The sequence below is a fragment of the Neoarius graeffei genome, chromosome 11, assembly GCF_027579695.1.
Source record: "Neoarius graeffei isolate fNeoGra1 chromosome 11, fNeoGra1.pri, whole genome shotgun sequence".
Classification (NCBI taxonomy): Eukaryota; Metazoa; Chordata; class Actinopteri; order Siluriformes; family Ariidae; genus Neoarius; species Neoarius graeffei.
The window spans coordinates 12697797-12711002 of NC_083579.1; the positions used below are offsets into that span (position 1 = coordinate 12697797).

At 44.1% G+C, this 13206-nt stretch overlaps 1 protein-coding gene across 5 annotated transcripts in view; it reads right to left on the reverse strand.

Moving 5' to 3' along the window:
• ehbp1 (EH domain binding protein 1) overlaps positions 1–13206 on the reverse strand; it is a 359695-nt gene that overhangs the window by 208247 nt on the left and 138242 nt on the right. For 4 of the 5 annotated variants that reach the window (XM_060933432.1, XM_060933436.1, XM_060933433.1 and 1 more), the window contains exons 6-7: positions 11668–11849; positions 6209–6348 (exon numbers count right to left, since the gene is read on the reverse strand). In XM_060933432.1, the coding sequence (XP_060789415.1) occupies positions 6209–6348; positions 11668–11849 (322 nt within the window). Of the gene's footprint in view, positions 1–6208; positions 6349–6480; positions 7251–11667; positions 11850–13206 lie in introns of those variants that run through there. The other variant, XM_060933435.1, reaches the window with a different exon arrangement.

The window sequence follows — 13206 nt, forward strand, 5'->3', positions numbered from 1 at the left end:
TAGAACTGTAATTAAAATAATGAATATGTAAAAAATATACATAATTAATAAATAGTAAAAGCTTTTGATACATCAATGAAGCAATAATGTTTTTTTTTTTAAAACAAGCACAAAATGAATGCAGGAATGAAAATAATAAATAACAATAAATAAACACCACCTGCATTTTGGAGTGAACCATACACAGACAATAATAGTGACAAAAGTGATTCTGGCTAAAGATACGACTTTACTGAACCAGAAAAGATTTTAAATGCGAGACATTAGCCTCGTACCGTACTTCCTGTGCAAAAATTTAAAACCCTGGACACTGAACATGTCTCAGCTGATCAACAATCTAGAACTGACAGGAGGACGTCAAAGCTCCAGATCGGTACTGTGCTGTAAAAGGCTTTAATGAAACAGTCGTACTGTACATTATTATTCACCCTTCCGTAAAGGGGCGGAGCCAGTATCAGGAAGTAGCTGGAACAGGCCAACGAGGGAGGCCTGGTTCACTACAAAGTGCAGAACAGCAAAACTCGAGCACAAAACGGGGACGAAATGAAGGCGGCATATAAAGAAAATGGAACTGAACCCAAAATCACTTCACATGTTTTTGAACGGAGACGGAGGAGTCGGACACGATACACGGCATACAACACCACAATGCAAAGGAAGGGGAAAGACAGTGATAGAGAGAGAGAGAGAGAGAGAGAGAATGAATGCGGGGGACAGGAGAGAGTGAAAAAAGTGAAGCTGAAAGCTGAAGACCTGCAGGAGAACAGGCTGCTTTGAGGGCGTGCTTTGGGCCTTCATCTGCGTCTCCATCTATACTGCTGAGGGCATTTAACTGCCTGACTATCTCTGTAAAAAGAGCGGCCAGGTAACAGAACTCATCAATATACACACACACACACACACACACCCTGCACGATAAAGGCTAAAACAATTATCCTGACAATATTCTCTCAATATCGGTTTTACTGCATTTTATCATCACTGAGTTATAATGACAATGACTTCAAACTCAATATTAACCGTACAATCAAACCTTCGACACATTTGTGGACACACATACACACACACACACACACACGTTGACTCATGAGTGCACATAACACATACCTCCTGTGTGTATTTATGCCATTATGTAGGAACCAACCACATATAAGGTCTAATAGAGTACATAATTGACGTAAAACGACAGCACTGCTGATTCTGATTGGTTGATTAATTCTCTAGCAGCTCGAACGCTCGTGTTGCTCATCTCATCTCATCTCTAGCCGCTTTATCCTTCTACAGGGTCGCAGGCAAGCTGGAGCCTATCCCAGCTGACTACGGGTGAAAGGCGGGGTACACCCTGGACAAGTCGCCAGGTCATCACAGGGCTGACACATAGACACAGACAACCATTCACACTCACATTCACACCTACGGTCAATTTAGAGTCACCAGTTAACCTAACCTGCATGTCTTTGGACTGTGGGGGAAACCGGAGCACCAGGAGGAAACCCACGCGGACACGGGGAGAACATGCAAACTCCACACAGAAAGGCCCTCGCCGGCCACGGGGCTCGAACCCGAACCTTCTTGCTGTGAGGCGACAGCAAGCGCGCTCTGACAGCACAAGATCCCCCGCTGGCAACTCAGCCACAACTCTGGTAAAATGTGACTGAATCGAACGAATTTGCAATATGCGCATTACCGACATATACAGTGCCTTGCAAAAGTATTCATACCTCTTGAATTTTTTTCACATTTTTCCACCTTACAACCACGAACTTAAAAGTTTTTTATTGAGATTTTATGTGATCGACCAACACAGAGTAGCACATAATTGTGAAGTGAAATGAAAATGATAAATGGTCTTCAAAATTTTAAACAAATAAAAATCTGAAAAATGTGGTGTGCATTAGTATTCAGCACCCCTGTACTCTGATACCTCTAAATACAATCCATTGCCTTCAGAAGTCATCTAATCTAATAGTCATCTAATAGAGTCCTACTGTGTGTAATTTACTTTCAGCATAAATACACTTGTTCTGTGAAGGCCTCAGTGGTTTGTTAGAGAACACTGAAGAACAAACAGCATCATGAAGATCAAAGAACTCACCAGACAGGTCAGGGATAAAGTTCTGGAGAAGTTTAAAGCAGGGTTAGGTTATAAAAAAATATCCCAAGCTCTGAACATCTCAAGAAGCACTGTTCAATCCATCATTCAAAAATGGAAAAAAAAAGTATGGCACAACTGCAAACCTACCAAGACATGGCCGTCCACCTAAACTGACAGAGCGAGCAAGGAGAGCACTGGTCAGAGAAGCAGCCGAGAGGCCCATGATCACTCTGGAGGAGCTGCAGAAATCCACAGCTCAGGTGGGAGAATCTGTGCACAGGACAACTATAAGTCGTACACTCCACAAATCTGGCCTTTTTGGAAGAGTGGCAAGAAGAAAGCCATTGTTGAAAGACAGGCATAAGAAGCAAACATGTGGAAGAAGGTGCTTTGGTCAGATGAGACCAAAGTTGAACTTTTTGGCCTAAATGCAAAGCGCTATGTGTGGCGGAAAACTAACACTGCTCATCACCCTGCACACACCATCCCCACTGTGAAACATGGTGGTGGCAGCATCATGCTATGGGGATGCTTTTCTTCAGCGGGGACAGGGAAGCAGGTCAGAGTTGATGGGAAGATGGATGGAGCTAAATACAGGGCAATCCTGGAAGAAAACCTGTTGGAGGCTGCAAAAGACTTGAGACTGGGAAGGAGATTCACCTTCCAGCAAGACAATGACCCTAAACATACAGCCAGAGCTACAATGGAATGGTTTAGATCAAAGAATATTCATGTGTTAGAATGGCCCAGTCAAAGTCCAGACCTAAATCCTATTGAGCATCTGTGGCAAGACTTGAAAATTGCTGTTCACAGATGCTCTCCATCCAATCTGGCTGAGCTTGAGCTATTTTGCAAAGAAGAAATGGGCAAAAATTTCAGTGTCTAGATGTGCAAAGCTGGTAGAGACATACTACCACAAAAGACTTGCAGCTGTAATTGCAGCAAAAGGTGGCTCTACAAAGGATTGACGCAGGGGGGCTGAATACTAACGCACACCACAGTTTTCAGATTTTTATTTGTTTAAAATTTTGAAGACCATTTATCATTTTCGTTTCAATTCACAATTATGTGCTACTCTGTGTTGGTCTATCACATAAAATCTAAATAAAAAAAACCCCCAAAACTTAAGTTTGTGGTTGTAAGGTGGAAAAATGTGAAAAAAGTTCAGGGGTATGAATACTTTTGCAAGGCACTGTATATACGTGCGCGCGCGCGCACAGACTTGTGCATGGTATGCATACGAATGCCTCTGGGGGGGCTTATAGCTGCCTTTTGATTTTTTTTTTTGATCTTGCAAATTATCTGACAAATTCATTTCATCATCATTCCACTTTTTTGCTGGCTGTGTTTTGTGCAAGTTCATACGTAAAAATTAATAAAATTTTAAATGACAAAAAAAAAGAGGGCGGCACGGTGGTGTAGTGGTTAGCGCTGCCGCCTCACAGCAAGAAGGTCCGGGTTCGAGCCCCGTGGCCGGCGAGGGCCTTTCTGTGCGGAGTTTGCATTTTCTCCCCGTGGGTTTCCTCCGGGTGCTCCGGTTTCCCCCACAGTCCAAAGACATGCAGGTTACAGGGTTTTTTCTAGAAAAATTTAGTATGAGGGCGCTCACCATGGCGAGGGAGCGAAGCGGGGGGGGCGGGATGGTGCCGGTTGTCCCCCCCCCGCCGTGCAAAGCCTTTGAAAAATGCTCCAATGGGACATTCTGAGGCTATCTGAGAGGGAAATTGTAACAAATTGTCTGTCAACATTGAAAAAGAAAGAAGTAAGGCCAAAAAAAAAAAAAAAAAAAAAAAGTGTGTTTCCGGTAACATGAAATACTAAAATGAGGTCGGTAGGTAGGAAAGGTTTTTTTTTTTTCTTAATTTTTTTTTTTTATTTTGTTCGAAAAAATTAACACGAGTAAACATCTTACAAAATAGTATTTTGGTACAGAATCCTTTATACCACACATCATCATAAAATAAGTGTTTTAAATCTTTAAACGAATAAAAAAAAAATATCGCGAGAGTTCGAGTTATGATCTACGGAAGCGATATTTCATGATATTTTCATGTAATAACGTGAAAACACCTTATCAAGGAATAACGTGAAAATAACGTCCTAGGCTAGGCTACTTCCATTAAAAGCAGACGGCCTAGCCGAGCCTACTGTAGAACTTGGGTCGACCAAAAACACCGAGCAAAAACATGGCTGAATCCTGAATGACTCCTATTTGTATAAATAGGGGACTACATAGGCGGCAAAATGTAGTGTTTTTCCCTGCCATGGAAGTGCACTTGTATACTGAAAAGGAAGCAATTTGCATTACAGCCTTGAATGAGGATTCAAAATGGCGGCTCGGCTGCAGGAGGGCTGATAGAAGTGGCGAAACATTTTACTTTTTATCGTTTCTTTCACAACTTGAATGCGTTGAAACAAAAAATTATGACAAACTAACGCCGCTTACACTAAAATATCGAGGGAAATTTGTAATAAAAACTTTACGGTCGGCAATTTCAACACGGAAATTCTCGATCGGTCGGGTTACCGGAAACACCCTTTTTTTTTTATTTGGCCTAATCATCTTCTGCCCCGGACAGTCTTTGGCTTTCTTCCACTTCGTGCCGCGGGATGACATCTTTAAATGCCCAAGTGTCAACAAAAACAACTCGCGAACTACTTCTGTCAAAAGCTCCCGCGCCGGTGGGTGAAAGGTCATTCAGTCTCGAGAAATCTCGCGCTACAAGTCAGCTGACCTTGTATGTAACCCATGTCAAATCTCACGAGAGCAGCCGCGACAAGTAAACAACTCAACAACATGGCGCCTCAGTCTGGAAAACGCCAATTTGAATTGTTTTTGCACCGTCTGGCGGTGTATCTACTATGATTGGAATATTTTTGGAGCAATTATAACATATGTGATGATCAGACACATTGTCACGTAGTGTTGCTGGGATGTTTTCACGGAGTCGGTAAGGGGGCGCACGCTGAGAGTAAGAGGGCGCAGCACCCCTGTTCCCCCGTTTAGACGAAAGACATGCAGGTTAGGTTAACTGGTGACTCTAAATTGACCGTAGGTGTGAATGTGAGTGTGAATGGTTGTGTGTCTGTGTGTCAGCCCTGTGATGACCTGGCGACTTGTCCAGGGTGTACCCCGCCTTTCGCCTGTAGTCAGCTGGGATAGGCTCCAGCTTGCCTGCGACCCTGTAGAACAGGATAAAGCGGCTACAGATGATGAGATGAGCTGACAAAAAAAAAAAAAAGCCTGGACGGTACTGTCGGTCTTTATTTATTTATTTAACTCCAACATTAAGAGCTGTTGTTTAAACGGCTAATGTGTTACACATTTTTCTTATTTATATATTTTTTTAAACGGTGGTTGCTAGTGCTGTATTGGTTTGTGTTCCACCAATCACTGTACACTTACACTACTTGTGGATCCTTTTGTCCTGGAAAAGAATTGACCCTGAAATAGAAGTTTAGGAAGAAAACAAAAAAAGCTCCCTCAAAACAGTATCCAAAGACCTCTGATTGTTCTCCATTCCTGCATCGCGGAGACACAAGAAAGGTGGAACTTCCTCCAACAGTTCTAAGAACTATGAAAAAGTTCCTCCAGTCTGAAAGCACCTTTAAAAAAAAAAAAACTCTCCTGCATGCAATCAACATGTGAAGAAAAGCTAATGCAAGCACTCAGGAAAAGGAAACAGAAAACCCTGACACACACAAATCTGCACAAATATAGAAAAAAAAATTAACAAGTAAATAAAAAAACAAACAAACAAGAGCTCCGAGGCAGAACGAGTCCCTTCTTCCATGAGTTAGTTACACAAGTTATGCCCAGATCGCAGACTGTCCAACGGGAGAACAGGATCGCGCGGATGATGGACATTGCTCGAGGTTTAATGAGAAAATCAGTCATGAACGTCCCTTCAGGAGAGAACAGTGAATACAGCAACAGAACAATCGCAGTTTAATTCCTCAAAGGCAGACTGGCTGCTGCTCATCCATTACACACACTTCGTTAACATCCCAGTGGATCTGGGTGGAAAAATCTCAACCTTGTTTCTGTATCATCATCAGACTTGTGTTACAGTGCAACAGTAAGAGCTGACTCTTCGTCGCCGTCTTCCTCACCTGTGATTTTGGCAGCCTTCTCCTCCTGATTGACGCGGTTCTCCTCGTCCTCCTCGTTCTCCTCCTCAAAGTCGTCCAGGTTGCCGATGTCGGCCTGCTTCATGCTCATCAGACTGGCCAGACTCTGCATGTCTTCGTCTCTAAAGGAGATCGTGAAAATGAGTGCGTGGCACACATCCCTCGCACATTTATTCATTCCTTCTTTTACAGTTACAGGGTTGGGGTTGTACAGTTTAATTTTTGTTTTAATGGCATTACAAAGACCATTATACCTTTGCAGTATCCGGAGGGTGGGGAGATGAACAGAGTGAGAGACGGCGAGACAGAACGAGCGATACCATGAGAGACAGGGTGACACAGGGAGAGACAGACAGACAGAGATGCACAGAGACAGGGGGATAGAAAGATACAGAGACAGAAAGACAGAACGACGCACGCGGAGTGAGACAAAGATACAGACAGACAGGAGGACACATGAGACACAGAACGAGACAGATAGAAACAGACACAGAGATAAAAAGAGATAGAGACCAGGAGAGAGACAGAATGGTGGTGTAGTGGTTAGCACAGTCGCCTCACAGCAAGAAGGTTCTGGGTTCGAGCCCAGCGGCTGGCGAGGGCCTTTCTGTGTGGAGTCTGCAGGTTCTCCCCGTGTCTGCGTGGGTTTCCTCCACAGTCCAAAGACATGCAGTGAGGTTAATATGGGACGGCCTTGGGCTGAGGTGCCCTTGAGCGAGGAACCTAACTCCCAACTGCTTCCCGGGCGCTGTTAGCGTGGCTGCCCACTGCTCTGTGTGTGCGCGCGTGCATGGCTTCAGATGGGTTAAATGCAGAGAGGAATTTCACAAACATGTGATGAATAAAGTTATGCTTTCTTTCTTTGAGTCAGACAGTAAGATAGAGAGAGAGAGAGAGACCAGCACACAGTGAGACAAAGATACAGAGAGAGAGAGAGAGACATACAGAGAGAAATCTTTTTAAACTGTTGCGCACGCTGATGTCACAGCAAGCTCAATGTCCTGTAGAGGAGACACACACTGTCTTCAGTCACAACTGACTAAAAACACACTGACAGGAAGGACTTTCTTCTCACACAGACAGCAGGGATAATAATAATAATAATAATAATAATAATAATAACAATCTTGTCTTAGGGTGTACTCAGACCAGGATAGTTCGATAGTTCACTTGCTTTGGGCCGAACCAAATGTTTTTTTTATTTTTTCATTTTGGTGCGGTTCGCTTTCACACTGTACATTTTAGTAAGCGGACCAAAATCTGTCAACAAAGCCACGCGCCCTGAGGTCGTTCAGCTATTGGTCAGAGACGACACGCGCACAAAGCGTTAAGTTCAAAAGTAGTCATGGAGGCTTTCCGTGCTGTTATTCTTTTTAATGTCATCAAAGCTATATGTTTTTCCCAGTTTTTACTGTTTTCACAATCGTGCGATTACTATGCTGTTGTACAAGTAATTTATCAACGACGACGACAAAGGGCAAGGCGGCTACGGAGGATAGCGCTGATGAGCGCACATCATGTTGTGACAGTTCTGGCTCTTCACGCAATAGATGAATTTCTTTTTTGCGTCGCTAGTACCGCCACTTTTTGAAAGAATGTCCCTGATTTTAATGTAGGTCTGACGGAGTTTCTTCACTTTTAGCCGACATTGTTCTGGGGAGCGCGTGAACCCCTTCTCCTTCATTTTCTCACTGAATACAGCAAACACGTCGGCATTTTTGTGTGTTCTCTCCAAAAGCTCAGATATGTGGACATCTGCCCATATATCCACAAGGGTACGCGTTTCTTCCTCGGCCCACGTTTGCCCCCTACTCATTTTTTGTACTCGCCTACCACTGGTGACTGAACGACCCTTGACAACCGAAACAGTGTTTGCACTTTGCGGTGGAGTGTCAAGACTCTGTTTCCCATAATGCTCGACAAACGACAGAAGCTCCCGAGGTACAAAAAAGCAAAACTGTCGGATTAGGTCCGGTCTGCTTTCACACCTCCAAAAGATCCGCACCAGGGTTCCTTTGGTCCGGACCGAGTCCGACCTTGCAGCTCGGTCTCGGTCCGCTTGTTTGGTCCGGACCAGAGTTCGGTGGTTTGTATTCAGACCAACCCAAAAGGTCCGGACCAAGAGAAATTTGGTTCGTTTGGTCCGGACCAAACAACGTAGGTGTGAATACGCCCTTAGACTCCTATTCACGTGTGTGGCCAAACACCACTCAGGCTAACGTGGTTCATTTGAATGCAGTTGTGTAAAATGTGCGACGCTCAAACTGACACCAACACGCCGGAAAGTCGGCTCTATTTGGACACCATTTAAACACCACTAACCAGACCTGACGGCAAAACCCCAGCTACAGCACAGATATGAATGTGTCTCTAACGCGCATGTGCGTGAGAGCGAGAGAAAAGAAAGATGAAAGAAAAAGTACAGCTGAAAAAGTGTGCGCGTCAGCATCACTGGCAAGGAGAGCTCGGCTTCGACGTGTTTATATGAAACGAACAGAGAAAAAAAAAACAACCACCGAAAGAGAAAGGAAAAAAAAAAAAGAAAAGAAGCTGTAATTCCATCTCGAGGCTACCATATGCGTGTGAGATCAACATACCAATAATAACAATATAAGCAGAGAGAGAGAGAGAGAGAGAGAGAGAGGTTATATTAACAGTGTGGTTTTTTTTTTTTTACTCTTCCTCATGAGAAGCAGCAGCATGAAAATATGGTCCTGCCTGAGTTTCCACCACTGGAGATAAAACCACAGGATTAGCACCAACACACACACACCGTATCTTATTCTCATTCCCGACCCTTCGTCCTCGCTCCCTCTTTCTCCATCACCCCTTCATGAATGCACTCCAACCTTTCTTTTGCTCGTGCCGGAGCTTATTTGAACGTATGTAATGGAGTTTATTTGTGTCCCCGTGACATCGTTCTGGCGGGTTAAGAGGGGTTACGGGCACAAAAAAACGTGCGCGGGCCGATAACACAAAAGGCCTGCGCGCGTTATATATGCCTCTCACACTTGCTTTCTTTAGAAAGCGAGTGCTGGGTGCCAAGAAAATACACACAAAAAAAAAAAAGGATATTCTGTCCAGGTGAGAGATATTTACACTTTCAGATCCAGCGGCAGGAAATATTTCATCTCCGTGCTGTTTGTTGGGATCACTGTGACATGAATGTCAAACAGAAAGTGAGAAGGGGGAAAAAAAAAAAAAAAAGACTTGTAGGCTATCCGTCTCTCGAATATCCTTTCATTTCTGAGGCGTATTGAGGGGATGGAGAGAATGCAGCGATGCCTGTTGCATCAGATTCTTTTCTCAACACGTGGTAGGGATTAATCTGACCAACAACGCTAACGGAGGCAAGAGCAAGCAGCATGTCGTAACTGGCGCGATAGAGTGATCTAGCGACACAAGTCACTTTGTAGGTTTATAATTACACACTGTAGCTCATCGACATCGTTTGCAAATTGGACGGGTGAAAAAGTGATCTGGGTAACTTTAATTGTAGCACGGGTGATGATTTAGGTGACTCGGTGAACTTGAGATCTCCTGGGATTAGTACATGAACAAAACGGTCTCTAAAACGCTGGTGCGAGAAACCAAAAACCTCCAGTGAGCAGCAGTCTGTTAACAGGAAGGCTACCGGAGCTCAAACAGCCACTCTTTACAACCACGGTGAGCAGAAAAGCATCTCAGGACACACAACACGTCAAATCATGACACAGACGAGCTACAACAGCAGAAAACCACATCGGATGAAGCGACACTTGGCACCGGATCACCAACGATCACGGGACGGTTTACGATCGGAATAAGTCCGAGTGATGTTTTTAGCCTCAGAAGATCGCGCTGAATATGTATTAGTGATAAAAACATGACTGTCCGTAACAAATTACAATTCTGAACCTGAAATATTAATCTGAAAAGTCATGTAGTGTAAAAGTATGCCAAGCGTGTCGCAGAAGCAAAGGGACATACACTAAACATCTGCATTTACACGAGAGAGACAGAGAGAGAGGAGTTAGTAAAGGGGAGAGGATGAGGAGCGACAGATGAGGAATTCTGGGAATGTGAAGAATGTCACATGAACACACTCGTTATTGGAGCGAGAGCCCGCGAGGGCCGATGGAGAGAAAAAGAATGAGGGAAAAGTGAAAGTGTGAGAGGGAAAGAAAGGAAGAAGACGAGGCTGAAGGTAACGAGAGCAAGCTGCTGATTATTGCGTCTGTAAATAAAAACGGCTCGGGTCCAAATGTGTTTCACAGGATTTAAATTTTAAAAAAAAAGATAAAAGGAGTGACGGTGGAAGAGAGAGGAGAAGGAGGAGGAGAAAAGAGGACTAAAAAAAAAATTTTAAATTCCTATAGTGCATTTCAAAAGACTAAGCAGTAAAAGAGAAATGTTCATGGAAGAGACAGGTCTTCAAAGAGGAGGAGGAAGAGGGAAGAGAAGCGGAAGGAAGAGAGACAAGGTGGAGTAAGGAGAAGAAGAAAAAGGAGGAAGAAGAAAAAAGACGAGTAAGGAGAAGAGAAGTAAGGAGAAGAAAAAAGGGAAAAGGAGGAATAATAAGAAAGAAGAAAAAGGAGAAAGAAGAAAAGGAAGGAAGAGAGATGAGGAGGAGGAGTAAGGAGAAGAGGAGAAGAAAAGGAGGAAGAAAGAATAAGTAAGAGTAGAGGAGGAAAGAAGAAAGAACAATAACGAAGAAAAAGAGAAGGAAGAACGAGAAAGAGAAGAAAAGGAAGGAAGGGAGATGAGGAGGAGTAAGGAGAAGGAGAAGAAAAGGAGGAAGAAGAAAGAGGAGGAAGGAGAAGAAAGAGAGAAGAGGAGGAAGGAGAAAGAATAAGAGAAGAGGAAAGAAAAAGGAGAATAAAAAAAGAATAATGAAGAAAAAGAGGAGAAGGAAGGGAGATGAGGAGGAGCAAGGGGAAGAGGAGAAGAAAAGGAGGAAGGAGGAAGGAGAATAAGAACAAGGAAGAAAGAGGGAAGAGGAGGAGAAAAAAGAGAAGAAAAGGAAAGAAGAAAAAGGAGAATAAAAGGAAGGAAGGGAGATGAGGAGTAAGGAGAAGAAAACGAGGAAGGAAAATAAGAAAGAAGAGGAGGAAGGAGAAGAAAAAAGAAAAGGAGGAAGAAGAAAAAGAAGAAGAAAAGGAGGAAGAAGAAAAAGGACAATAAAGAAAAAGAGGAGAAAGAAGAACGAGAAAGAGAAGAAAAGGAAGGCAGGGAGATGAGGAGGAGGAGAAGGAGAATAAGAAGAATAAGGGAGAGAGAGAGAGAGAGAGAGAGAAGAGGAGGAAGGAGAAGAAAAAAAAAAGAAGAAAAGGAGGAAGAAGAAGACCGACAAGAGAAGGAAGAAGAGGAGGAAGTAGTATTAGACGCCTGCGGGCTTTGAGTGGCGTGAGAGCTTTCAGGAAGGCGCCGTGCTGTTCTCAGGACGATGGAGCCGGACTCACGTTGCTTTGCCCTCGCGCAGGAAGATGCAGGACAGCGAGAACTGCAGCGTCGCCGCCACAACCTTCTTGGAGAGAGGCTTGAATTTGAGCTTGACGTCCGTCTGCGTGGGCATGGGGCTCGCGTACTGCTTCATGTTGATGCTGCTGGTGGCCAGGGCTTTCCTCCGACCTGACGGGGACTCCTGAGAGAAAGAGAGAGAGAACGAAACAATCAACAACACAGGCTGAATGTTACGGATGGATGAATAAAGCAGATTAGTATAATGTGTATAAACGTATAAATATACAGAACTGAACTGATATAAACCACATATCCTGATTTTGCCTCAGCCAGGGCGGAGCTTACGGATTCACTCGGTACAACATTAAACTCGCAATGCAACAGTTTATCTAAACATTACCTAGCCACTAGCTAGCTGGCTAACACCAATGATTTCGTCTGGTGATGTCACATGATCACGTCTGAGAATAGCTGACTGAATTGAATTTAAGCTCCGCCTTGCTGATGGAAGACCGACTAGTGGCCTAGTGGTAGCGTGTCCGCCTCTCGATCGGGAGATCGTGAGTTCTATTCACGGTCGGGTCATACCAAAGACCATTATAAAAATGGTACCTACTGCCATCTGGCAAGGCACGCTGCAATAAAGATGTGCATGGGGAGTTAAACTCTCGTGGTTACCAGAGGACTAGCCCCCCACTGTAACCCTAGCTATGTAATAGGCGAGAGGCCGAGGGCTACGGAAACGGAGATCGGCGCCGCCCGATGCGCCACCATCAGAGTTGGGTCTGGTTAGTACTTGAGTGGGAGACTGCCTAGGAATACCAGGTACTGTAGGCGCGGGAAGGACTTTAGCTTTAACTTTAGCTTACTGATGGAAGAGACGCAACGGTACACACCGGTATGGAAAACAAGGGGGGGGGGGGGGGGGGGGGACCATATGAGTGCGTCTTTCAGACTGCTTTTCCTCCATTTTCCCCAAACTGATACTTCAGAACAATAAACAATATGAAGCAGCATTTGACCTCATGCAGAATGCTAAAGCCTGAAACAACACACACACAGAGGTTCACATTTCAAACACTCTTTCCTGAGTATCGTCTAACTAGCAAATGCAACATTATTTCCTCACAAACTAGCAAGACACTTTATTCTGAACGAACTGCAGCAATGAAAAATAAATAAAACAAACTAACTGATCTCAACCAGACGCTATCCGAATTTGTATATTCGGCACTGCAACGTGCTGGTATTCGCCGCATGCGAGCGGCTTGGTGGTCAATGGCGCCCTCTGTAGATCAGAAATCCAAACAGCAGGAGCACGGGGTAGAGTCAGATGAAATAAACAGTACTGTGTGCATCACTAAAGTCAGTGTAGACACAGAAAGGGTCTGGTGTGCTCTACCAAGTGATTTAAAAAAAAAAAAGAATCATCAAAATAATGACTTCGCACACGTGAACTCGTTCCTGCTGATGTGCTGTCAGCATCACGAACTGAATTCTCACCCAGGTCACGCTACGTCAGGTTCGTTAATTAGTTA